We start from the raw sequence: 27,878 nt of genomic DNA, 5'->3' as shown, positions 1-27,878 counted from the left end.
CAATTTAGTTTCATACATTTATGATTCACCCTTGAATGCGCAGCTAGTTCAGCCTCACATCCTGCTCTTCTCAAATTTAGATGATGACTACCGACCACTAGAAACGTGATGGGTGGATATTAAAAGTAGCTGACCGAGTGTCTGTTTGCTCTCTCCTCTGCGCTCCGGTGGTGAATGTGAATTAGTTTAATTCATCATCATAACTGGAATGATACCTCGAGCGTTGTAAATTACACTTGACTGAGTATTTCACCGCTGTTCACATTTATAAATAAGGAAAACTGTCAAATAGGTTGTTTGAACAAATAATCATCAAAAGTACAAAGCAGTTTGGCATTCGAGAGCCAGCATCATCAGAACATCAGACGTTTGTGCCTGCTGTACAAATTAATAACATATTTAATAACGCGATTGATTATTAATCAAAAATAAAGTTATTGTAATTGCGTTGCTGTTATAACAAAAAGTGTAATGAGTACATTCCAGTCATTAGTATTATGATGGTTGGCATTATTCATCATCAGTTATTAGTATTAGTTTTGTCTTACCGTAAAAGACGTTAAACGTACTTAGTTTAAAGTCTAAAAGACTTATTTTGGAGGTGGTGTCTCCGTTGGTGTGTGTTCTGGTCCAGAGGTTCAACAAGTAGCCGGTGGTTTTATTCTATCATTTATGAGACGCAGTGCTGTTCATAGACGTCAGGTGCCTGTCTGTCTCACAAAGTAAGGTGCGTGTGAAAGCTGATGTCTGTTACCGGACAGGCACGCAGGGACCGCCTGCTTGTTACGATGTTAAGGCAGACAATTCTTATTCTTATTACATTACATTACATGTCATGTCATTTAGCTGACGCTGTTATCCAAAGTGACTAACAATAAGTGCATTCAACCATAGGGTAACGCAATGGTATACTTATGATTTGCTGTACAACATTTACTTTCAGCAGATTGTACGATGTTTCTTCTACACTACGGATGTGCAGGGGGAAGTTCCAGCTGCATTAAGCAATGGTTAAATAAGACAATATAATTGTACAGTCTAATCCACTCTAATCTTTACAGGGAGCTGGAATGAAGCTGCTCAGTCTTTTTCCAGGATGATGGTTGGTTGCAAAACACCTTTATAACCCTAACTTTATGATCAGATTGCACTTAACCTAAAAACATGACGTCAGTTAAAACAAGCATCAGAGATCTCTGGAAATTGGTGCCAAGGCGGGCCAGCCGAGTTGAAGTCTGCACACCACTGACCTGCCAAGTTGTGGGCTTGCCCTCCGTCTGTTGGGAAATCAACTAAAATGCGTTTGGAGACCAACGCAAAACAACGATTTTGGTAAAAAAAAATATATATATACATATATATATATATATATATTTTTTTATATATATATATATATATATATATATATATATATATATATTTTTTTTTTTTACTAAAAAATGTTTTATTTTGAAAATTGACCGGATTTTCTCCTAATTATTTGCGCTCGTCCCTCTGACATATTCCCCACGCGTCACCAGGCGTTTATCTTGTCTTTTTACCGTGCACGGCAGTTTCTACTACCCCCCCCCCCCCCCCCCCCCCAACCGGTCCGTGAGGTAAAAAGGGTTGGGGACCACTGCTTTAGAGTCATCAATCAACCTGATCCCCAGAGCATGTCTCTGGACTGTGGGAGAACCCACGCACACACGGGGAGAACATGCAGACTCCACACAGAAAGGCCACTGAGCTCTAATCACCGCCCACATGCAAAGTTGATAATGTTGTTATATGACATTTTAACGAAGAGAGAGATACAGGCAGAGCATTTAAAGGCAGTTTTACTGTTTCACAAATTAGACAATTTCACTAATTTTGTTTAATTTAATTTAATTATTGAAATGAAAGGTAGGTCTTAAGTTGAGCTACATGTCTGGTGAGGTATATTGTGGTATATTATTAGTATATTTATACTTCAACTGTCAGAAAACAGTACAAGAAAATGTCAAATGAATTTATCTTATATAAGAGAGACTCCAAAGGCAAATATCCTCCTGTGGTTTTTATGTATTTATTTTATTATTAATTTCATGAATAATTTTGGCGATGGGTGCCCTTTTGTTTTGGTTTGAGCACCTGCCCCCCAAAATGTCTGTGCACGTGCTTGGCGTTCCTCCTGACATCTGTGCACGATGCTGAGTCACAGTTGAATAAGACCAAACACTTGTTGAACCTCCGCAGACTTACGGACCAGAACGCACACCAACGGAGACACCTCTTCCAAATCACAAGTTCTGCCGGCAATTTTTGTATTTTAGACTTTAAACTCAAAATAACTAAGTGGTTTACAGTCTGATCAGGCAAGACATATCTATAACAATTCTACTTTTCATTTCCAAAATGAAATGAATGCCAATGGATAATGCTTTCTACCTCTTCTGCTTGCATTTCTATAAATTAACAATCATCAATATTTTAACATGGTTTTCCAATGGAGTTCGTTTTGAAATCCTCCTTAACTTCTTCAACTTTCACATTTTCTTGCTTTGCCAATCTTTCAGCTACAGACACCATTTAAACTTTAAAATGTTGACAAATGTCTAAACTATTTTATAAAGAAACAGCTTGTTGATATCTATATTACTTTTGTCATAATCATTGATTATGTTTCATTAGTTTTTTGTCTCTCTCTCTCTGCCCTCGGAGCTCGTTACAGGGCATTTACAGGCAGGTGCGTTGTTACCGTGGTGACTTGGCAAGGGGCAATTACCTCAATCACCTGTCCCAGTGGGGGGAAGGGACTGTGAGCAGGTCCAGGCAGGTAGATGTACTCCCTGAATGCATGCAACATGAAATGTTGGGTAAAGTTTTCTTTTAAATGTAGATGTGTTTCTTTTGTTTTAGACAGGCATTAAGGACTACCAGTGTTTTCCCCTATTTAGTATATGGTAGGCTTTTCAATAAGCAATTGCATGGGCCTTTTTATGTTTAATTTTCTTGTGGGGGTCGCTGCTGTGCTGAAGATAGAACAGCCATCTTGCATGTGTTTGTTGTATGGTTTGTTTTAGTCCTCTTATTTGCTGTGATTTGATTGGTTTCTATGAAGTGTTATTGTTTTATTTTGTGCCTTTTACTTTATGGTTGACACCTTTACATTGACCTCCCGAATGTTACAGGTTAATCCCACATGGTCTATTGTTGTTGGTTTTGTTTGGTAGCGATATTAAGTGAACAGTATTTAATCTTTTTATAGACTCATTTTGAAGAGTTCATTTAATAAACCGTTGTTGTCAGGAAGCTGTCTTAATCAGGTTGTCCATGATTTCCTGTTTTATTTTGAAAATTAACCATCCTCTCGTGGCCATTTTAATTCTTGGTGTCTTAATTTTTCCAGTAGAATTCATTGGTTATTTAGTTGAGAGATTCAACACTCAATTCCAAACAATCGTATGGTTTTGGCATTGACAAAGTCACCAATCTAATTCTTTAATGTATTATTAATACAGAGGTTTGTGACATCACTTCAACGTGTCTGTACGACATTCAATGTGAACACTAGTAGACTTGACCCATCGTCGTGGCGCAGGGGTTAGAGGGGTTAGAGAAGGTGTGCTGGGAAGCACAAGGTTGTTGTTTCGATTCCAGGCTGCCCCATGTTCCATGTCGAAGTGTCCCTGAGCAAGACACCTAACCCCTAATTGCTCCCCGGGCAAAAATGTGAAAACGCCATGGGTTTAAAGTGTAATGTAAGTCGCTTTGGATAAAAGCGTCTGCTAAATGACCTGTAATGTAATGTAATGTAACATAGAGATGAACTTTAATGTTCATTTTCATAGATTCTGAAGTGTTTTAATGAGAACTGCATATTGGAGAAAATCCCTTTTGGGGACGTATGTTTAAAATGTCTCATGGTTGGAAATCTTTCATTCAATGTGTAGGTATTTTAAAGGAGCTCCGTCAACTTTCGATGAGCTGCATCTACCTCTGGAATAACCTGGATGACACGCCGGTGATGAGTCCTCTCTGCCTGTTGCGGTTCCCGTAAAGTTGTGTGGGTAACATTAGATTTAGTCCACGGTTACGTTTTTAGAAGCAATTTATTCCATTCTTGACATGCAACAGGTCCCGGTAGGTATAAACAATCCGTTACTGTTTAGTGGACCACCCAGTGTACAAAAAGAGGAACAGAGTTCCTGCGTCACATGTAGTTGACTCCCATCCATCTTCAAACCGCTTATCCTGTACGCAAGGTTTGGCCAAGAGACGTGGTCGCCAGCCAAACACAAGGCTAACGGAAACAAACAACCATTCACACTCACGGGACATTTCAGCAATACCAATCAACCTGATCCCCAGAGCATGTCTTCAGACTGTGGGAGAAAGCCAGATTACCCGGAGAGAACCCACATAGACACAGGGAGAACATGAAGACTCCACATAGGAAGGCCACTGAGCGGAGTCGAACCCAAGACCTTCTTGCTATGAGGTGACAAAACTAACCACCACATTACCCTTACAGGTTTATTCTCCTGAAAGGAAAATACATGAATATATGTACAACAACATGAATACATCTGTAACGAATCACAATTTGTTTGAAACTGAAACTACAATGTGCAAAGGCTCACCAAAATTTCCCAATCAAAGGTAGTAAAAACATTGCCTGGTCGGATGAGTCTTTATAAATGAATAATAATAAATGGAAAACTATAAGCCATAGCTTCATCCACTTCTACTCAGAACCTTCCAAAGACTTTTCCTTTAGCCATTTATAGTTAATTTGTATGGCCTTCCTTCGCATTCATTTCATCCATTCAATTACCACCCTGTATAGAATTTGAGTACTTGATGACTTGCCAGCTCCTCGATCATTTCATACTCTACTTTACCAGGATGTCCACCAGTTTTTATTTTTTTGTTGGGGACTTTATCCCAGTAATGACTCCAGTTTCCATCACTGTCTGCTCCAAAACCAAACACATGGACCTGGAAACCATCGGTAAGCAATTCAATGAGTCTTGCTAAATAACATAAGATTATTTGTTCTTCATCGAAATTAGCTTCCACTTGTAAATCATCAGCGAGTAACAACATTCACTCCATTTAAAACTGAACTTACCTCGTCACAAATATGCAGGGCAAGAGCCAAAGCCATGAAGCCGGTGGAGGCATAAGCGCCCTTCTTTTGCAGCCACACTTGATGAATATTCCTCATAAAAGCTGGGTTAACAACCATCGCCTGTTGTGAAATCAGAATTAGTCTTTCAATGTATTTTATCAACCATTACCTCTGGAGCATATAACGTTTTTATTGTTGAATACATATAAAATAATACTCACCAAATCCTTGTTGAATAAGGATTTTCTTGGCACGTGTGAAAAGAAGCATGACATGTCAAACTCAAACATCTATTGGTTGCATGTAAGTAAAGCAAAGATATAATGAACGGATAACAGTGACATGTTATGTGGCCCTGAATGTTATGGATTTACTGTTCACCACAAATGAAACACAACCCCTCCATCAGTACTGCTGGTGGACTTTAGCAGGCTGGAACATCAGCTTCAGAAGACAAACCGCATCATCTAGACTAGAGCTGAAATGAAAAACATGACTCACTTTCCAGAAGGTTGTGTGCTGAGGACCCTCGTAATCCATTGAAGATCCCTCATCTTAAAGATAAACAGCACCGGACGAGTGGTGTTATCTAACTGAGAAGCACTCTCCAGGTACATGACATGATGAGTTGTTCTGTTCCCGACATCGGATTCAAAGCCTTTGGAACGACCCCTGTTGATTCTAAATGGTACAAAGGGATGTATTTTAAGTCAGTGTTATTTTCAGGAAAAAGCATTAGGACACTTAATTCTGACATTTATGCTTGTCTCAGCTCATTTACCTTATGACGTAGTCCTGGAAATCTATGAAAGGTCCATAATGTGATTTTAACAAATTACGCGAGTTTCCCACCACAGCACAAGTCCTGCAATATCCGGGGATGGATGCTTCAAGAGGAGGGTTGTCTGGGATCAGCTGAAAAACCCTGGACATGTTTCTTCTGTATTCACTGATGTTACCGCCTCCACGCTGTATGACCTGTCAGGAGCACCAAACATTACTAGCCGTTAGACCAAAGGAATCATACAAACTACACACTGTAAGTTATGATATTGAGAGCCAGAAAACATTTTTGAAGGATTTGTTCATATTGTTAAAGGCATGAATGTTGTATTTTCTCCTGCATGAACTAAATTGAGGGATTATGCCTCTGACAAATAAATAATCATTAATTGAATGTATTATTTCCTCCAGGAGGATCATGCAGTGGGTTGCTTGTGTGTACGCTGCGTGCGCAGGTAATGACAGTGAGTGTGCATCTACAAGCTACCGTTTTATACATAAATCACTACTAGTGGTCCCAGGCCGGTAAGGAGCACAGGGGATAACACAGCTGAGAGAATCCCCAAAATGCGACTGTCAAACGTGAAGGTATTTTACTTTCCGATCTGGATTTGAGCTGCAGGTTGAGAGACTGTTATGTTGTTAGGTCACAACTTACCCTCCACCATTTGAAATCCTCTTCTGGCAGACTGTAGTTGCTGGATAAAAATGGTTGTGGAAACTTCCTCAAACGCTCAATGGCCAACGTATCATTTTCAAATAGACATCGGTCACAAGCACAGGATCTTTGTTCCTGAGGCGGAACGTATTGTGACACTTCTCTCCAAAAAACACAGACGCCAGAAACACTCAAAAATAAAATGAGCAGGCGCGCTTTTGTTTTCATCTTCGGTGCGGCAGTGTGAATGGGAAGCCGCTCCAACCTGTAGATAAAGCCTGGGGTGAAATACAAAAGGATAATGGTCAGTGACGGAAGGTATTAAAGTAGGTTTAATTAATGTGTGTAATTGTAATCACAATTTCATCAATCTTTTACTTCACTTTAACAGCAAGTATTATACTTGATTGAGGTGGAGTTAAGTTTGAGCCTCTTCCCACAATGTTCACTTCTTCTCAGTGCTAACACGCTTTGTTTGACAGCTCGGGCCGCTTCAATTTAGAGAACTTCTCTGAAAGACGCTCTACCGTTGCCATGTTTTCTTTCTATCCTGAGTTTTTTTTCATTGCCCCTAAAGTTGAATTGCCCTTGGATGTGGTTTGTGCTCTGGTGTAAATGATCCAAATACTGCTCAAGAAATATCACCGCAGGGCATGAAAAGCATATAGTGGAATACAAATAGGTTTGAAAACTGGAGGTAGCTTTTTGCTAATAATCTTGAGTAAAAGGTTGTATATCAGCTGCATCTCTCCATTTTGACAATCTAAAAGGGAAAAGCAAATTTCTCTATTAATAACTTACATAGGTTTTTATACAAAGACAAGTTTGTTGTGCAGGTATGTGGTACAGTTGCAGCTGACCCATAGAGGGCCAGGGGGGCCATGGGGCATGGCCTCGCCTTGAGCCCCTCCGCATGTCTGCATGTCTTAGGTGGGCTCAGGCCAGCCCCAAAAGTGGCAGCAGCCACAACGCTGGGAATCAGCAAAGGTGTCAAAAGTATTCACATTCATTACTCAAGTAGAAGTATAGATACTAGGGTTTAAAAATACTTATCACTTAAGTAAAAGTATAAAAGTACTTGTTTTAAAACTACTTAAAGTATAAAAATAATGTAAGGGAAAAAAATCCTATGAAGTACAAACTCTTAATGTGTAACCTCGACAACATGTCAGTTCATTACAATATGATCGAAGGTGCCTTCAGATCACGTGACCTGCCGGGACATATTTATTCACCGGCATGCTACATAACTTAAACAAATCAAACCAGAACCCATTTTACAGAACTGGCATTGGTCGGTTATCTAAACATTGGCCAAATGACCCGTTTTTTCCGGCTTTATGAGCAAATACCGAATCCCTTTGTGTTCATTTCTAAAGCCTCTCATTAAGACGCACATCACTTCATTTGCGCTAATTGAAAGTCGCTGTGTTATGCCAGATTCTCAATCAAGTAATCTAGAAAAAAACATTTACGGCAAACACATGGTCACGAAGACACTCATTTAACGTTACATGGAACTTGCATGAGGAGGATGGCGCGCCGTTTGTAAAATGTCGCACGTTCTCACATCCTGCGCAGTTTTACTACATTTATCATTTTCATGTGAACAAAAAAGCAATAATATTCATATGTCACTTTTTAAAACATTTAGAGAGAAATTCATGTAAATTCATGCACTTCATTACACTTGACTGACTTTTCCAAGGATAATGTTCGGCAGTCACACAAAGATGTTAAATAATATGAATGTTAAATGTTAAAAAAAAGTTAAATATAAATGTTAAATATAATTATGAATGGTAAATGTTAAATGTTAAATGTAAATATACATGTTAAATATGAATGTAAATCTAAATCTAAATGTTACATTTAAATGTGAATAATAAATGTTAACCCCACATGTCAGATTTGACGAGTGAACATTACAATAGGGTTGATTGATGATTGGACAATTAGGCGCAGCTCCAATATTCACTGAGAGACGTGTCGCACTCAATAAAAAACCTGAAACCACTGCAATGAAATCAATGGATTCGAGGTTTATTCAATATTGTAGGTTATATCCATTTATACAAATGACAAACAGAATTGGTAGATATTTCTGCCAGGGTGCAATTTACTTTCATACATTTATAATCCACACTTGAATGCGCAGCTAGTTCAGCCTCACATCCTGCTCTTCTCAAATTTAGTTGATGACTACCGACCACTAGAAACGTGATGGGTGGATATTAAAAGTAGCTGACCAAGTGTCTGTTTGCTCTCTCCTCTGCGCTCCGGTGGTGAATGTGAATTAGTTTAATTCATCATCATAACTGGAATGATACCTCGAGCGTTGTAAATTACACTTGACTGAGTATTTCACCGCTGTTCACATTTATAAATAAGGAAAACTGTCAAATAGGTTGTTTGAACAAATAATCATCAAAAGCACAAAGCAGTTTGGCATTCGAGAGCCAGCATCATCAGAACATCAGACGTTTGTGCCTGCTGTACAGATTAATAACATATTTATTTTTTATTCACTCGATTGATTATTAATCAAAATTAAAGTTATTGTAATTTTGTTAGTATTATAATTTTTGCCATGATTCATCATCAGTTATTAGTATTAGTGTTTTAGTTTTGTCTTACCTTAAAAGATCTTAAACGTACTTACTAATTCTGAGTTTAGAGTCTAAAAGACTTATTTTGCTCCGTTGGTGTGTGTTCTGGTCCAGAGGTTCAACAAGTAGCCGGTGGTTTTATTCTATCATTTATGAGACGCAGTGCTGTTCATAGATGTCAGGTGCCTGTCTGTCTCACAAAGTAAGGTGCGTGTGAAAGCTGAAGTCTGTTACCGGACAGGCACGCAGGGACCGCCTGCTTGTTCAGATGTTAATGCAGACAATTGTTATTCTCATTACATTACATTACATGTCATTTAGCTGACGCTGTTACAACATTTACTTTCAGCAGATTGTACGATGTTTCTTCCACACTACCGATGTGCAGGGGGCAGTTCCAGCTGCATTAATGGTTAGATAAGACAAATAGAATTGTACAGTCTAATCCACTCTAATCTTTACAGGGAGCTGAGATGAAGCTGCTCAGTCTTTTTCCAGGATGATGGTTGGCTGCAAAACCCTGCTATGAAGTTCAACACTTTTATAACCCTAACTTTATTATCAGATTGCACTTAATCTAAAAACATGACGTCAGTCAAAACAAGCATTAGAGATCTCTGGAATTTGGTGCCAAGGCGGGTCAGCCGAGGTGAAGTCTGCACACCAGTGACCTGCCAAGTTGTGGGCTTGCCCTCCGTCTGTTGGGAAATCAACTAATATGCATTTGGAGTTACATTACATTACATTTAGCAGACGCTTTTATCCAAAGCGACTTACATTACACTTTAAACCCAAGGCTTTTTCACATTTTTGCCCAGGGAGCAATTAGGGGTTAAGTGTCTTGCTCAGGGACACTTCAACATGGAACATGGGGCCTGGAATCGAACCAACAACCTTGTGCTTCCCAGCACACCAGCACACAATGTTTTCATTTGTGGTTTAGATATTAGGATATCGTGTAATAGCTTTTGTTTATTCAGGTGTTGATCAGATTAGTATTGTTGGAAGTTAATAAATCCTGTTATACTTTAAGGAGCAGTTTTCTGTGATTTCTTTGTGCATACGTGATCTGCATGCTGACTGGAAAATAAGCCAGTGTACAAACTCAAGCCTTCAAATCCTTGCTCTTAATGAGTTAATATAAATTATGAGACTTGATTCATAGTTTGTTATTAATCTCTTTGTATGGTGGTGCCCTGTTATTTATTTATTTTGTATTTATCTTAGTGATTATTAATAATTCTATTGATGTCAATGATTTAATTTCACACTAGCTGTTAACCAACACCTTTTCCCTACACCATTCCTAACAACAGCTGGAGCTGTCCCCTGCACGTTGATAGTGGGGAGGAAACCCCTTCCTTTACTGCTGAAACTAAACATCGTACAGTAAATTATAGACATCTCCAGGAGACCGGACCGACTCTCAACCCCTCAAAGTATCAGTTTGATAGGACAGTCCTTGACTATCTTGGCTTTATTATTAGCAAAGTGGTTGTAAAACCAAGCTCAAACCCTTTCAATCCTGTGGGTACCAACGATTTGTGCGTTGCATATTTTCCTCTCGTGCTGCCGCTCTCAAAGGTATAGGACCCCTATACTCAGCTGCAGAGGAGTGAGGAGGCAAAGTGTGCTTTTGTGGACCTCAAGGATGCACACAGTAACAACCCAGTTCTGTTTAATCCTGACTTACTAAAGACCTCGTGTTGGAAAGAGATGGCTCAGGGAGAGGTTTGGGTCACTGCAGGTCGTGGACAATCATTGTCCCTCAGTGTTTATGAGCAGGAAGTTTTCTGTTTTTATGTCATGCTATCATGGCGTGTTATCACAGAGAGTAGGTGTGACAGCTGCATGTCATGTTTTTAGATTGAGTGCAATCTGATAATAAAGTCATGGTTATTGTAGTGACTACAATCCGGTAGAGTCACGTGAGGCTAAGTACGGGAGATTGGTGTGTGGACTCGTTCCAAACAGACGCAGATTCCTCCTGTGAAGTTGATTGATTTTATTGTCTGAAAGTCAAGTTAAAAAACATCCAAGCAGGCGAAGCGATACATTCTGTGCGACGATGCAATAAAGTGCGCTGTAGAATACGGTCAATAAAAAGTCTCCCGACTCACCCCCATGTCCATACAACCATCACTCCGCCTAGATGCCTACACTCATTCATAAACCACTGCACCCCTGCCCACGTGACTCTGATGCGAATTACATTTCAAAATAAAAGTACCAACACTCACACACAGGAAGTGGCAAACGGCCGCTCCAGTTATTAAAGGGTTGATGTGGCGCAGGGGTAGAGAGGGTGCGCTGGGAACCGCAAGGTTGGCGGTTTGAGCTCTGGCTGCCCCGTGTCCCATGTCGAAGTGTCCCTGAGCAAGACACCTGCCCCCTAATTGCTCCCTGGGCAAAAATGTAAAAAGCCACGGGTTAAAAATGTCAGCAACCTGGAGAGACCTGTGAACCGCTCGTTGATATCGGCAGTTTGTTGTTGGAGTTGACGAGACGATCCACTGAGAGCATTCAGCAGTTTCTTCTCGTCTGTCTGCGGACTGGCCGAAAGTTGCTGAGCGCGGAGAGGAGTTGAAGGCGAGTTGAACGCGAGACGTCGTCCCGCCATTATTCACGAAGCAGCAAAAACCAAACAAAGGAACTGGAGACACAGTTCTTCTGAATATAATAACACACACGTGTCTGTTTGTATGCTCGTCTTGCAAGTACTGCTGTCTGAGGCATGCCTATGACCTCACACGTGATTGGACGAGGAGTCTAAGGGTCCTCCAATCACATACAAGGTTATTGTTATACGGAAGGACCAGTATTTTAGGAAGACAAATGGTTGGGACTTTGAAACAGCTGATATGCTTCATGTAAAGCAGTGTTTTAGTGTCAGCAGAACGATTTTCCCTAGAAAACTGTACAGTGGTGCCTCTTTCTCCATTCCACCAGACAATCATGACACATGACAATGTATCATCAGATGTACCCTTGTGTCACTGAGGTTGAATGTTTTGCCATGACATGTAAACGGGTAACATATATGAATGTAACTTACTCAATCGATAAATGCAGAGCATAAAGGTCAGTGTATGTTTACGCTAAGTGGTATGGAAACAATGACAGTTTTGAGGAACCCGTCCTTGACCCTCTAGCAGAACTACGACCAGCCTTTATAAAGCAGTTTATAGTTGTTAATGTTGGGTCAAAGGGTACGGCATTTAAACATGTTCTTGCACAAGTCTCCTGGCTTCATCTCCACCCGGACAGACATTTTTTTTATGGAAAGCCAATAGAAGTTTGGGGCTTGCAGGGAACAGACACGTCGTACCCAGCATCATTTCTGCCAGTTGAGCGCATTGCTAGAAGATGTGTGGTTAATACATCCTCTGTGCATCTAAGTAAGACCAAAGAAAAGGTCACTGTAGTCCTGCCACTATGCACTGTAGTCGAGCTCTAGGAGACTGTGATCTCTGTAGACCCCTCATTCTGATTCAAATGTTGTTTGCATGGAATGCTCATTTTACCTTGATTAAAACTCATTTTTTAAAGAAGTTATTTTGTGTATCTTTTTTACATAACATTTGCCATTGCTAATGGCGTACACAGTAATCTAGCATATTTGAATTAAATAAATCAATTCAAGCTAAAGTGTAAGAGTCTATAATTAGGCTACTGAGCCTGATCTATTTGTACCAGAGATTTTCTTACCTTTTAAAAAAATGTCACCTGGGCTAAAACTCCCTCTGCGACCCTGATTTGCGTTTGTATAGCTCACAGCATTTTCATTTACATGTCAAAGCCTCCCTAGAATTAGGAGGAGGGGGGTCATGGGGGGACAACTGCCAAGGGAGGCCCACGTCAATTTCTGACAATTTACAGCAGTTTTCGGTGTTGCCCGCAAATTTTTTGAGAATTTTTTAAGTGCGCCTTGGAGTGCGGAAAATACGGTATATTTACTTTAATACCACAAGAGGGCGCCCCATTTGACATTGTTTTGTTTGGCTGCGCCTTTTGTTGAATAACGACAATATTAAACAATATTAAATATGAATCTAGTGAGGGAGGGACGAGCAGTTTTGCAGATGCAGAGCGGAGAGTGCGGGTCGGGATGTATGGTTTCACCATGTCCTGGATCTAAGCCGGACCCGATCCATTCACAGCATGGTACGTGAGCACCAATGTTTTGAACTGGATGCGGGCAGCAACCGGTACCCAGTGAAGAGAGCGGAGGAGTAGTCCCGATCAGTTATACACATGTGTAAACACATTGGTGGGTGTCAAATACAGGATAAACTAAAGACAATTAAGTTCCTTATGAAGTGCGACTAAAGCCGAAAACTAGTCGAGGTGTAGTCGGTAGAGGTGGGTTTTTAGTTTGCATCAGAAGAGTTTACCACCCCTTATAGAATTTGAGTACTTGATGCTTTGTTAGCTCCTTGATCATTTTATACTCTACTTTTCCAGGATGTCTTCCAGTTCTTAGTCTTTTGTAGGTGATTTGTTCCCAGTAATGACTCCAGTTTCCATCACTGTCTGCTCCAAAACCAAACACATGGACCTGGGAAAACATTTTCAGAATCAGAAGACGTGATAAAGACTTTACTGAATCTTGCTCAATGACACAAGATTACTGCCACGGTTTGGGTTTATTTCCTGTTTTATTTTGTAGTTTTCTGCCTCTTATGTCTACGGGTTAGAATCACTTCCTGCCTTGTCCTGTCATCCCCTGTGATTGTCTGACTGTTTCCTCCTGTGTCACCTGCACCTGCCCACTGTATTTAAGCCATGTGTGTCTTTTGTCCCTCGTTGTGTCATTGAATGTCTTTCCTGAAGAAACCATTTGTGAGTTCCTGGTCCTTGTCTGCGTCTTGCCTCCAGGCATTTTGATTTTGAGATTTGAATTTACTGAGTACTTTTGTTTTCAACTCTGCATTTGAGTCCTGCTTCCGGCAACAATTACAATTACGACAATTACGTGATTTGTTCTTAATCAGCATCAGCGTCTACTTGTCAATCATCAGCGTGTACCAACATTCACTACATTTTAAAAATAAAATTACCTCGTCACAAATATGCAGGGAAAGAACCAAAGCCATGAAACCGGTGGAGGGACAAGCGCCCTTCCTTTTCAGCCACACTTTATGAATATTCGTCATGAAAGCTGGATTAAGGACCATCACCTGTTATGAAATAAGATTTAGTCTTCCAATATTTTATCAGTCAATTTTGGAGCATATAATGTTTATTGTTGAATTCATATAAAAAAATTAAACTTACCAAATCCTTGTTGAATAAGGGTTTTCTTTACACATGTGGAAAAAAAGAATGAAACGTCAAACTCAAGCATCTGTGTAAGTAAAGCAGAGAAGCTTTAAAAATGAACACTTGTCTTATTTCGCATGTAGACTTTTTTAAAGAATTACAATGGAATAGCTTCTTTCCTGTACCTACATGAAGGCAAAACTACCACCTTCAATGTGTTGTTTTTAAAGTGGATGATAGCCAGCAACAGTAGCTTGGATATTAGTAACATGTTATGTGGCCCTGAATGTTATGGATTTACTGTTCATCACACCAAAAATGAAACACAACTCCTCCCTCGGTACCGCTGGGGGACGTTAGCAGGCTGGAACGCCATCTTCAAAAGAAAGACCCCAAAAATGGCTCACTTTGATTGTTGTGTGCTGAGGACCCTCGTAATCCATCCAAGATCCCACATTTTGAATGCAAACAGCACCGGATGAGTGGTGTTATCTAACTGAGAAGCACTCGTTGGATACATGACACGATGAGTGGTTCTGTTCCCAACATCTGCTTCAAAGCCTTCGGAACGACCCTTGTTTATTCTAATTGGTACAAAGTGATGCATTTCATGAGTCAACGCCTTTGTCAAGGAAAAAACAGACGTGTGATTTGACACTTTCTTTCTGACTTTGATGAAAAACATCGTTCATGTTTCTTTCAGCTCATTTACCTTATGACGTAGTCCTGGAAATCTATGAGAGGTCCGTAATGTGATTTTAACAAATTACGAGAGTTTCCCACCACAGCACAAGTCCTGCAATATCCGGGGCTGGATGCTTCAAGAGGAGGGTTGTCTGGGATCAGCTGAAAAACCTTTTCGATCTTTTTTCTGTAGTCACTGATGCTTCCGCCTCCAGGCTGTAGGCGCTGTCAGGAGCACCAAACATTACTAGTCGTTAGACCACATGAGTCATACAGACTACACAGATTGGCAGTTGTGATATTGAGAGCCAGGAACTTATTTTGAAATATCTGTTTGTATTGTGAAATGCATGAATGTTGTATTTTCTACTGCATTAACTAAATTAAGGGAGTTTTCCTTGAACATGAGACAGTTTTGAGCTGGAGGTTGTTCTCTTTCAAGGTAACAATTTACCTTCCACCAGTTGAAATCCTCTTCTGACAGATTGTACTTCCTGGATAAAAGTGGTTGTGGAAATCTGCTGATATTCTGAATGGCCAACGTATCATTTTCAAATAGACATCGGTCACAAGCACAGGATCTTTGTTGCTGAGGCAGAATGTATTGTAAGACTTCTTCTCCCCAAAAAACACAGATGCCAGAAACACTCAAAAATAAAATGAGCAGGCGCGTTATTGTTTTCAACTTGGATGTGCGGCAGTGCGAATGAGAAGCCGCTCCAACCTGTGGATAAAGCCTGTGGTAAAACACACAAGGATAATGGTCAGTGGTGGAAGGTATTAAAGTAGGTTTAATAAATGTGTGTAATTGTAATTACAATTTCATCAATCTTTTATTTCACTATAACAGCAAGTATTATACTTGATTGAGGTGGAGTTAAGTTTGAGCCTTTTCCCACAATGTTCACTTCTTCTCAGTGCTAACACGCTTTGTTTGACAGCTTGTTTTTGCCATGCCTTCTCTCTATCCTGAACTTTTTTTTATTGCCCCTAATGTTGAATCGTCCTTGGATGTGGTTTGTGCTCACGTGTCAATGATCCATCCAAACAGTAATATTGAGAAAGAAGCATTTATTTTCTCAAATGGTCCTCAATTTTTATCCGGCTTCAAATAACATAATTGGCTCTGCAAAAATATTTTTTGAAATCTAGGGAAGAAATTCAGAAACCACCTAGCTAAATATCTGTCTTTAATCAAATACTGCTCACCGCAGGGCATAAAAAGCATATAGTTTAATTAGGTTTAAAAACTGGAGGTAGCTTTTTGCTAATAATCTTGAGTAAAAGGTTGTATATCAGCTGCATCTCTCCATTTTGACAATCTAAAAGGGAAAAGCAAATTTGTCCATTAATAACTTACATAGGTTCTTATACAAAGACAAGTTTGTTGTGCAGGTATGTGGTACAGTTGCAGCTGGCCCATAGAGGGCCAGGGGGGGCCATGGGGCATGGCCTCGCCTTGAGCCCCTCCGCATGTCTGCATGTCTTAGGTGGGCTCAGGCCAGCCCCAAAAGTGGCAGCAGCCACAACGCTGGGAATCAGCAAAGGTGTCAAAAGTATTCACATTCATTACTCAAGTAGTATAGATACTAGGGTTTAAAAAGACTTATCACTTAAGTATCAACTCAAGCTTTTTACTTAAGTAAAAGTATAAAAGTACTGGTTTCAAAACTACTTAAATTATAAAAGTAAAAGTAAGGGGAAAAAAATTCTATGAAGGACAAACTCTTAATGTGTAACCTCGCTCACAGAACATGTCAGTCCATTACAATATGATCGAAGGTGCCTTCAGATCACATGACCTGCCGGGACATATTTATTCACCGGCATGCTACATCCATCCATCCATTGTCAAACCGCTTATCCTGCACACAGGGTCGCGGGGGGGCTGGAGTCCATCCCAGCCAACTTTGGGCGATAGACAGGATACATCCTGGATTGGTCGCCAGCCAATCGCAGGGCTACACAGAGACATACAACCATTCACACTCACACATCTACGGGCAATTTAAAGTCCCCAATTAACCTGATCCCCAGAGCATGTCTTTGGACTGTGGGAGGAAGCCGGAGAACCCGGAGAGAACCCACGCAGACAAGGGGAGAACATGCAGACTCCACACAGAAAGGCCACTGGGCAGAGTCAAACCCAGGACCTTCTTGCTGTGAGGCGACAGTGCTAACCACCAGGCCACCGTGCCGCCCTCGGCATGCTACATAACTTAAACAAATCAAACCAGAACCCATTTTGCAGAACTGGCATTGGTCGGTTATCTAAACATTGGCCTAATGACCCGTTTTTTCAGGCTGTATGAGCAAATACCAAATCCCTGTGTGTTCATTTCCAAAGCCTCTCATTAAGACGCACATCACTTAATTTGCGGTAATTGCAAGTCGCTGTGTTATGCCAGATTCTCAATCAAGTTAGAAAAACATTTACGGCAAACACATGGGCACGAAGACACTCATTTAACGTTACATGGCGTCGTTTGTAAAGTGTCACACGTTCTAAAATCCTGCACGGTTTTGCTACATTTAGCATTGTCATATGAACCAAAAAGCACAACAATATTCATGTGTCACTTTTTCAAACATATAGAGGGAAATTCATGCAATAATCTTTCCAAGGATAATGTTCGGCAGTAATACAAAGATGTTAAATATAAAAAAAAGTTAAATATAAAAAACGTTAAATACAAATGTTAAATATAAATCTGAATGTTACATATACATGTAAATGTTAAATGTAAATCTAAATGTTAAATTTAAATGTGAATAATAAATGTTAACCCCACATGTCAGATTTGACGACTGAACATTACAATAGGGTTGATTGATGATTGGACAATTAGACGCAGCTCCAATATTCACTGAGAGACGTGTCGCACTCAGTAAGAACCCTGCAACCACTGCAATGAAATCAATGGATTCGAGGTTTATTCAATATTGTAGGTTATAGCCATTTATACAAATGACAAACAGAATTGGTAGATATTTCTGCCAGGGTGTAATTTAGTTTCATACATTTATAATTCACCCGTGAATGCGCATCTAGTTCAGGCTCACATCCTGCTCTTCTCAAATTTAATTGTAAAAACTCAACACAAAGCACCTCATGAGTGTTGATGACTACCGACCACTAGAAACGTGATGGGTGGATATTAAAAGTAGCTGACCGAGTGTCTGTTTGCTCTCTCCTCTGCGCTCCGGTGGTGAATGTGAATTAGTTTAATTCATCATCATAACTGGAATGATACCTCGAGCGTTGTAAATTACACTTGACTGAGTATTTCACCGCTGTTCACATTTATAAATAAGGAAAACTGTCAAATAGGTTGTTTGAACAAATAATCATCAAAAGCACAAAGCAGTTTGGCATTTGAGAGCCAGCATCATCAGAACATCAGACGTTTGTGCCTGCTGTACAGATTAATAACATATTTATTTTTTATTCACTTGATTGATTATTAATCAAAATTAAAGTTATTGTAATTTTGTTAGTATTATAATTTTTGCCATGATTCATCATTAGTTATCATTATTAGTGTTTTAGTTTTGTCTTACCTTAAAAGATCTTAAACGTACTTACTAATTCTGAGTTTAAAGTCTAAAAGACTTATTTTGGAAGTGGTGTCTCCGTTGGTGTGTGTTCTGGTCCAGAGGTTCAACAAGTAGCCGGTGGTTTTATTCTATCATTTATGAGACGCAGTGCTGTTCATAGATGTCAGGTGCCTGTCTGTCTCACAAAGTAAGGTGCGCAGGGACCGCCTGCTGGTTCAGATGTTAATGCAGACAATTGCTATTCTTATTACATTACATTACATGTCATTTAGCTGACGCTGTTATCCAAAGCGACTAACAATAAGTGCATTCAAGCATAGGGATACGCAATGGGATACGTATAATTTACTGTACAACATTTTGTTTCAGCAGAAAGTACGATGTTTCTTCCACACTACGGATGTGCAGGGGGAAGTTCCAGCTGCATTAATGGTTAGACAAGACAAATAGAATTGTACAGTCTAATCCACTCTAATCTTTACAGGGAGCTATTAATCCCTTTTTATGGCGGTGCCGTGTTATTTATTTATTTTGTATTTATCTTAGAGATTATAAATCATTCTATTGATGTCAATGATTTAATTTCACACCAGCTATTAACCAACACCTTTCCCCTACACCAGCGATTCCCAAAGTGTGGACCGCGGCCCCCTAGTGGGTCGCGAATGTACTGCAGGTGGGCCGCGAGAGGTCATTTACAATAAATAAAAACGTTTTTAATTTTGAAAAGTTCGAAATTAATATAAAAATATGTATGATGCGGCACATTAGTTATGTTAAACATTAATTGATGAAGCACAAACAATTTAAACGAACAGACTGGTTAATCGGTTGATCCACACTGGTCGTACACGGCGCTCAAGGCGCTCTTCCAAACACGCCAAAGCTCGTCTACGACGGCGAGATGCTGAGCGGCGCTCAAGCGCGTGAGATATGGAGCTGCTTTCAGGGCGCGTCGGAGAAACAAAGCTGTCGTTCTCGCCGAGCACTTCATGAGATTAAAGAGCGAGAGACGACGCCCTTTTCTCTACAGTAGCTGAACCATCTTAACGTGGAAATAAGTTATTCTAAAAGGAGCCCTTGGCAGGCGGCGCGGCTGGAGAGCAGCCGAAGATTTAAGGGGTGGATGGCGAGGGGGGCGGCGGGAGCAAACGCACCTCGCAGTATCGATCGGACCCTGAAAGCACCGTCTCCACCTCCCCGCACCCCCCCCCCCCATCCACCCGCCCCAACGTCAAACGTTTGACTGCTACGGCGGAAAATCACCAGCCGGTCTGCGAGCTGGACGCATTGGTCTTAATGGGCCGGTAATGATGGTAAATGATGGTTGTAGCTGGTTGTCCTCTACGGTCCACTACGGTAACATAAAGGTGTCGTTTGTGTTTTGACAACGTTTTATCATTTTTTAATTTATATTTAATTTCGACTTTCCATCCCCTTTCTCCAGTGCGGAAATGGGCTTCTATAGTTGTGTGAATACATCGCTCCAGCCAATCCAAAGACGGGGTTTGTAACCAATCAGGTGTAGAGACCATGTGACTGGCTCCGCCCCCTCACTGTCAGAAAGAAAAACAGCAAGCGCGTAGCAAACTCCTTCGAGCGCGAGCAGAAATTCTCCTCGCGAGCAACGAAGTTCACGTCTCGCAAGCAGGCAAATACCTCGCGCGAGATGGACTTTTGCTTTTGCGGCTGTTTGATTTACGCGCGCACATCAACCTGATTTGCGCTCTCTTTTGACAGTGATTTGCGCTGATAGACTGCAGTATCTTATGCGCCTTTTTGTGCGTTAAACATGAGCTCCGGAGAAAATGGTATACAAACCATACATTGTCGGTTAATACATTTTTAATCGGTTAAATTCTTAAGGTCATTTAATCATCCCTAGTTTATGTTTTGATCAGAGTTGTGATTAAAGGTTTTGGTGGGCCGCAAAAGATTTTCAGATTTCAAAGTGGGCTGAACATCAGCTGTCACTTTGTTCGCTGGTGCACTTTTTTTAACTTAACATTTTTCAACTTCTATTCCATTATTTTTAAATTAATACATAGCCTTATATTCTAGACTCTCCTATTGCGACAGATACCAAGACTTTCTTTTTTTCATTTATTCTTATAAAATGTGTGTATGACAATGATGCCTTTCACACTGGGACCTGGAGTCACGACGGACGTCATCCTCCTTGGCAGGAGGAATCAGGAATCAGGAAACATTTATTTGCCAAAATATGTCAAACATACAAGGAATTTGTCTTGGCGGTTAGTGCGCGACAGTAGACAGACAAGACAACAGTGCACAAGTAATAAAATAAAGTAGAATGAAATGCTAATGCAATGGATTAGTACAATAAGGCTATGGGTTAGTATAAAACAAGGGAATAAAGTTAAATTTTAAATATTAAAAAGAAAAATGTTAAGCATAAAGTGCACTAACGAACAAGTAACAGACAAGAGACAAAGTGACGAGTGACGACAAAGTGATGAATTGCAGTTAAAGTGACATGTGCAGTGTGAGGGGGAGTGACCGGTGGAATGTTATAGTCAGTCAGTGGGGGACCGGCTCTGTTGATGAGCGCGACTGCCGACGGGAAGAAACTGTTTGTGTGTCGGGAGGTCTTAGTCCTGATGGACTTCAGCCTCCTGCCAGATGGAAGGGGCACAAACAGGTTTTGTCCGGGGTGAAAGGGGTCGGCCACGATCTTTTTAGCTCGCTTCAGAGACCTGGAAGCGAACAAGTCCTGCAGGGACGGCAGATTGCAGCCGATCACCCTCTCTGCAGAGTGGATGACACGCTGCAGCCTGCCCTTGTCCTTGGCTGTGGCTGCAGCGTACCAGACGGTGATGGAGTGTCTGTCAACATCCGAGTGGAAGCTGTCCATATAGACTGAGCGTCACAAATCCAAATACATATTCTTTCGGACTTGTCACTATGGACCAACTGACATTTAATGATAATGTGGCAATACTAAGAGGGAGATCTGTATTTACTATTAAAAGCCAACAACATCACCAATGGAATTTCCGTAAAATCTTTCTCAGGTTCTCAGTCATTCAGGTTATCAAGGGATGCAACGTACAAAAAGGGGCTGAGACTGAGCGCTCACTGGCAGAGTTGACTTGCTGAGGGGGAAGGGGCCTAATGTTCCACCACCTCCTCCAACCTCAGTCGGCAGACAGGCTGGCACCGTCGATGACGCGGAATGGGGAGACACAAAAGACGCTCCGTGCAGCACATGGGACGCCACGCACTAGTGTTGTTACCTCCGACCCTCCTGCGTTGAAACTTGTGTCAAAATATGAACCAGTGCAAGGCAAAGCAAATGTATCAGTGCTCGGTTCGTTCGCTGCTGATCACGTGATCAGTGACGTCCGAAGCTTCGGTCCTGCGCAGTCACGTGACCGCTTCGATTTGATTCAGATGGGCTGGAAACAGGGTTGGGGCTTGTCTGTTTGATACAAAGTCAGTGTTGTTGTAGTAGTAGTAGTAGCAAAGAGTAAATTTACAATGGAACCTGTGGCAAAGAGGTCGCTCCGAGATGTGGCAGCACTTCAATTTGATTTCCTCTAACAAGGTTAGCAATAGGCAGGCAAAGTCTGCCATTTGTATTGTGTAATTATGGAGGTTTATTTTTATTGTGGAGACCACCAGATATTTGGCTGAATCAAACATTCCACGGAGTGAAGACCCGCTAAAATATTGGGTCAAACACAAACACGTGTACCCACATCTACTTGTATTAGCACGTAATCATTTCAGCATTCCTGCCTCATCGTTCCGTGTGAGCGCGTTTTCTCTAAAGCTGAGGAAACAGTATCTAAAGAAACCGACTCAACCCCAATGCTGGAGAAAATTGTGTTTCTCAATAAAAATCAATAATAATTTCATGCCCCATCCCATGTGTCCACAAGCACCTCAATATCCTGTCACAAGAAACCTGTCAGCACAATCACTTCCCCACTGACCTTTCCTCTGCAAATCACTTCCCACATTCAAACAATTCACATAAATCCCGGTGACTACCATGAACTGCACATGCAGTAGGAAGCACTTGCTGGTATTTTAAATTATATTGCTTACATACAAGTCATATATCTTCTATTAATTCTTCTGCTAGTATGATCACAAACATACATGCACAAAGGTGCAGAAAGATAAGTGTTTGTTCCACTTCTTTCCAATGTACAAAGAATTGAAATACACAAACAAGGACACAATTCAAACCTGAAAAATAGTTTTATTCATATAGGAATCAGATTGGGCCAAAAGATACTGGTAGTCCATTCGATACATTTGCACTACAAGTTTTCAACAGCAGAAGTCATCATAGAGTTTGCGATGCATTGAATGAATTAACCTTTTTCCGATACAATTGGCTGGAAAGCTTCACTTTACAATCACTACCACGCACACAACGCGGCAGCCACGCTCCCTCGGCTGCAATCCTCCAGCCAGACAAGTGGCTGACTATAGCCTGAATATAAAACAACCTTGTCCCAAAACTTACCTAAAAGTCTAAAACCGCCACGACTTAACCAGTTGAGCCACGCCAGACCAGACCAGTCCAGTCCAGTCCAGTCCAGTCACACTACCGACGGCGACATTCACCCCCGAGAAGAGGTAGGGAGACACACCTGCAGTGGATGGGATGTTCGTTCGTATAGCCTCAGCAGCCCCGTGATCAACCTGACAGGATAATCAGTCACAGCTTGGTGACACACAGTGGGAGGGGGGAGCCTAGATGGAAAGCCAGCTGATGTAGAACACCCCAAACACATGGAGATGGAAGTGAGCGGAGCCACTCTGCCACAATAAGTTAATCATAACATGTTTCCCTTACAATGTTATATTAATGAATAATGCATATTTTGTAATAACTATCTATTCACTTTCTGCATCCCTAAATTCACATTACTGACCACGATCAACAAGGTGGAGATTGTGTCAGTATCGCTCATGCTGTAGATTCACCACTAGATGTCATACCTGTGCTCCCATTTGATCATCCGTGTACTGAGTAAAGGCTGCCGCGTGCTCCCGCGTCTGCGCCTTTACGCACCGTCGTGTCGACGCACACGTTTCAATTCATGGCTCTAAAAGTTTTGCGCGTTTTGCAAAGCAGTTGGCTGGTCGTTGGTTTGTTTATTTATTTATCATAGACTTTATTGCCCCCGTGCATCGTCACTGCTGCTTTTCATCGTGGACACATTTGTCCCGTATTATTCTCCACAACTTTGTTCCCCTCGACCGGCAAAACGACGTTTGCGGAGATCTCCCTCCACGAATCAGAGGCTGATATGTTTTAATATGTTTGCTTTTTTTTCTAGAAGACTTGTTTTGTGCTGTCGCTACTTTTGGCAAACAGTTTTTGATTAGCAGATTCACTTCTTTTTTTGTTGTCGACGAGGCCCTTGTCCTGTCAACAAGAATTTCTGGTACATGACGTTTGTCATAAATATAGACTATATGAACTCAGGTGAATTTCTTTGTGCTTAGGAATGTTGACAGACGTTTGCCCTCAGGGCTTCGGAGAGCCATCCAACAAGTAACTAAAACTGAAACAACAAATAAAACTGGTTTAAGGCTTTACACGTAATTAACTTAACACTTAAGATTTTATTTTAAGGGACGATTCATAGACACAACAACAAGGGAATGACAAATTAGTGAACTACAAACCAACAAACATATAGTCAGCATATGGGAGAATGGGGCGTGCATGTGCATTTTTTTTTTAAAACTTTTTTAATATTTAAAATGTTTAACTTTATTGCCTTGTCTTATACTAACCCATAGCCTTATTCTACTAACCCATTGCATTTAGCATTTCATTTTACTTTATTTTATTACTTGTGCACTGCTGTCTTGTTGTTTATTGTCACATTGTCTACTGTCGCGCACCAACCGCCAAGACAAATTCCTTGTATGTTTGGCATATTTTGGTAATAAATGTTTCCTGATTCCTGATTCCTAGGTGTGCGTGTATATATGTGCCCGAACCCTTTTGAGATGGAAAACATAAAGGGGGGAAAAATAAATAACAGTTGTATATGTCTACGTAACCATGGGGTTAAATTTGTTTCCAGGCAAAAATAAATAACGAAAAAAACAAGTAAGGAAATAAGATAACAATAATCATTTTCAATATCAGTGTGATGGTAAAAACCTAGTCAAAGATGACCAGATGGAGTGGTGTTCTGTTGTATTGTAAGTGATGGGTCGAGGTAGTTTTCTTATTGAGATATGATCTAACATCAAGATTTTGCACTGTGCGGTATTGTTCCTTGATTTTTATCTCATGAGGATAGTTTTCTTGGCGATAGTTATGGCCGCGAGGAGTAAAACACCTACGTAGCTTCATAAAGTCCAACAGGTATTTCCAGTACACCATCATGGTGTGTACGTTATCTCATAAATACCAAGGGCATGATGCGGCTCCACACCTTGTTCTAGTCTATTCCAAACAATGGTACAGCTTTGACATTGACAAAGTCACCGATCGAGTTTTCATTTGCAAGATGTTGAAAATGTTTTTGTACTTCAGACCTCTAAGAGGTGAATTGGTGACATCACTCCAACGGGTTAGTACAACGTTAAATGTTAATACTTGTAAACTTACAAACTTACAAACATACAATAATATTAAATATGAATCTAATTCTGGAGTGTTTTTGATGAGACAACTGTATTTTGGAGAAAATCCCTTTTGGGGAAAAATTGATGTTTAAAATGTCTTTCTATACGTCTTTAGTCATGCTTGGAAATCTTTGATTAAATGTGTAGGTCTGTTTTATTCTCCGTAAAGGAAAATACATGCATGTATGTCCAACAACATACATACATTTGTAACAAATTGCAATCTGTTACTTGCCTGTACTTGGCCCTCCTCAATGTTCTTCTTTCCTTTGTTTGTTTTTAAAGATTATCTCGCCATGACCTGGGCCCTGTTCCTCGTACGTGGCTAACTGAGTTAGCCGAATCATTTTCAGGATGAGATGACGTAGATCAGTCAGAACAGGGCTCTGTTCCACCTGTTCCCTCTTCTCTAATCAGTTCATCACTACTAAATGTGGCTGGTGGACAATGTTGTACGGCTATCTAATCAATGCCAGCAAACATCCCAGGATGATTTCATGCAAAATTGTTATGGCAAACGCAACACTAATAGTTAAATATTCAACATTTATTGAAATACAAAAAAAACGTTCACATTGTTGTTCTGCATGCATTACTCTCTTAGATACGTGGGATTTGATCGGCTTCCACTTTGTTCTGCGCAAACATACAAATAAACAAGAAAATTAAAAAAACACAGAGACGTGTATGTCCGGTGTCCAGAAGGCCACTTGGTGTCTCAGGAGGATCAGATGTATGTCTCAGGATAAAGAACATGACGGTCCTTGTACGATGAGATCATTGTACGTGCGCAGAACCTCCCTGTTTATGATACCTTTTCTTCCTAGTAGTATGTGTGTCAACTCTGTCTCTTGTTTGCCAACGGTTTACTACCACCTTCTTTATTTTACCCACTAAAAGTGGAAAGAATAATTCGATCGCATAACGTTTCTCTTCGCCGCAACTTGTTACCCAAAGCTACCTGACTCACAAATTCTAAAACCAGACAGATTAAACTCAACTACAAAACCCTCCCCAAGAGAGGAGAGTATAGACTTGTCATTTTTAAATAAGGACAAAATCCTACACGTTGGTCCCCCATATCACAACACTGTTATTCCATAGAACCTTAAAATAATTATGAGCAGTAAGAAAAGTATAAATATTCCATTTTCATGTTGTATACCTTTTCTATTTTATATAAATAGAAGTTCATCTTGAATGATTATAGATAGGAACTGTGCACACATGACAGCAAGGCAAACATAAAAAAAAGACTTCAAGCCAGCCTCCACAATGGCACTTCACCTGAAGTTAAAGGAAACCACAGGTTGAATAAAGTAAATTGATCAAAACGTTGAGGAAAAACAGCTGTATAGAAAATAATTGGCTTACATTCATCTGCCAAAGACTAATTTCTAAAATGGCTCACCTGCGTCTCATTGAAGTGTAAAAGCATCCAAAGTAAGTCAACTCTGTTGCCGTTGGCACCAACGGATGTTGCTGAGCGAGTTTTGAGAGGAGCAGAAAATGCGCCGTCTGTTGTCGATGTACAAGTACAAAAAGTACAAACCAGAAGATTCCATTTGATTGTGAATAAAAGCACAGGCTGTTGTTTTATTAAACAACGACTGGTGCTGGTTGTGCAAAATGGATCTGCTGTGGGTAAATGTGGCGCGCCCAACCTGGACTGCCCCTAAGAACAAAAGATAATATTAAACTAAAACAAATGTTGATAGACTCAGTCTGGGGCCAAGTTTGTTTTGCTCCAAGCTTGGCGTTCTCTTCAGGCTGGTATTGACAGGCGCCATTCCTTACTGAGGAACATACACAGGATCGCCTTAATGCTCTGGCTATGATCTCCATGGACGCCACTTTCAGAGGACGGACCGTAGCATCTCAACTAGAAGTGAAACGAAATAAAGACTCACCTTCCAGAAGGTTGTGTGCTGAGAACCTTCGTAATCCATTCAAGATCTCTTATTTTAAATGTGAACAGGACCGGATGAGTGGTGTTATCTAACTGAGAAGCACTCTCTGGATACATGACATGATGAGTTGTTCTGTTCCCAACATCTGACTGTTTCTGACTTTAAAAACATCATTCATGTTTCTTTCAACTCATTTACCTTATGACGTAGTCCTGGAAATCTATGAGAGGAGGGCACCTCAAGTCTTCTGTGCTGGAGGGCACAGAAGACTTGAGGAGGGAAACGTGAATAGCAGGGTGAATCTTCAAAGACGGGGGAAGCTTACGTTTTACGGCACAGGGATTAATGATCTGATCTATCTCAAACGGTCCAATGAATCTGGGGGTCAATTTACGGGACTCTGTCTGTAGAGGCAGACCAACCAAACCCTTTGCCCTCGACGGTAATCTGGAGCCGGTGTACGATGACTGTCGGCGATACGTTGGTTCCGGGCAGAGGTCCGGATGAGGGCTGCCCGGGCCTCGCGCCAAACCCGACGAGCGCGTCGAAGATGTTCCTTGACGGTAGCCACTGCCACGTCGGTCTCCTGGGAGGGGAAGAGCGGAGGCTGATAACCATTCATAACCAAAAATGGAGACATACCTGTGGCGGAGCAGATCAGGGAGTTGTGTGCATACTCGATCCAG

The 27,878-nt window shown here is 40.8% G+C and overlaps 3 protein-coding genes across 3 annotated transcripts in view; all 3 read right to left on the bottom strand.

The window, feature by feature from the left end:
* LOC120826605 (CMP-N-acetylneuraminate-beta-galactosamide-alpha-2,3-sialyltransferase 1) overlaps positions 1 to 27,878 on the bottom strand; it is a 45,610-nt gene that overhangs the window by 4,269 nt on the left and 13,463 nt on the right. The window lies entirely within an intron of this gene.
* Positions 4,060 to 6,818, bottom strand: LOC120815543 (CMP-N-acetylneuraminate-beta-galactosamide-alpha-2,3-sialyltransferase 1-like). The gene is made up of 6 exons (XM_040170309.2): positions 6,540 to 6,818; positions 5,880 to 6,076; positions 5,600 to 5,779; positions 5,320 to 5,344; positions 5,099 to 5,218; positions 4,060 to 4,965 (listed from the first exon to the last, which is right to left on the bottom strand). Exons 1-6 carry the CDS (start codon positions 6,765 to 6,767, stop codon positions 4,798 to 4,800), a joined length of 918 nt encoding a protein of 305 aa, XP_040026243.2. The 5' UTR covers positions 6,768 to 6,818; the 3' UTR covers positions 4,060 to 4,797.
* On the bottom strand, positions 9,989 to 26,914 carry LOC120826608 (CMP-N-acetylneuraminate-beta-galactosamide-alpha-2,3-sialyltransferase 1-like). Its single transcript, XM_078081860.1, has 7 exons — positions 26,694 to 26,914; positions 15,549 to 15,831; positions 15,123 to 15,319; positions 14,818 to 14,994; positions 14,426 to 14,450; positions 14,209 to 14,328; positions 9,989 to 13,706 (listed from the first exon to the last, which is right to left on the bottom strand). Exons 1-7 carry the CDS (start codon positions 26,702 to 26,704, stop codon positions 13,539 to 13,541), a joined length of 981 nt encoding a protein of 326 aa, XP_077937986.1. The 5' UTR covers positions 26,705 to 26,914; the 3' UTR covers positions 9,989 to 13,538.

The sequence above is a fragment of the Gasterosteus aculeatus genome, chromosome 10, assembly GCF_964276395.1.
Source record: "Gasterosteus aculeatus chromosome 10, fGasAcu3.hap1.1, whole genome shotgun sequence".
Taxonomy (NCBI): Eukaryota; Metazoa; Chordata; class Actinopteri; order Perciformes; family Gasterosteidae; genus Gasterosteus; species Gasterosteus aculeatus.
The sequence above is the reverse complement of the archived record's forward strand: the minus strand, read 5'-3'. Positions and strand labels throughout refer to the sequence as shown.

Bases quoted from the DNA above. Each gene is read 5' to 3' on its own strand.
- LOC120815543 (XM_040170309.2), bottom strand. From the start codon at position 6,767: ATGAAAACAAAAGCGCGCCTGCTCATTTTATTTTTGAGTGTTTCTGGC. The intron at 5,219-5,319 runs GTGAGTATTATT...ATTTCACAACAG, and splicing joins CCTTATTCAACAAGGATTTG to GCGATGGTTGTTAACCCAGC. The intron at 4,966-5,098 runs GTAAGTTCAGTT...GATGGTTTCCAG, and splicing joins CCCTGCATATTTGTGACGAG to GTCCATGTGTTTGGTTTTGG.
- LOC120826608 (XM_078081860.1), bottom strand. The intron at 14,451-14,817 runs GTGAGCCATTTT...ACATGTGTAAAG, and splicing joins CTCAGCACACAACAATCAAA to AAAACCCTTATTCAACAAGG. The intron at 13,707-14,208 runs GTAATTTTATTT...ATGTTTTCCCAG, and splicing joins CCCTGCATATTTGTGACGAG to GTCCATGTGTTTGGTTTTGG.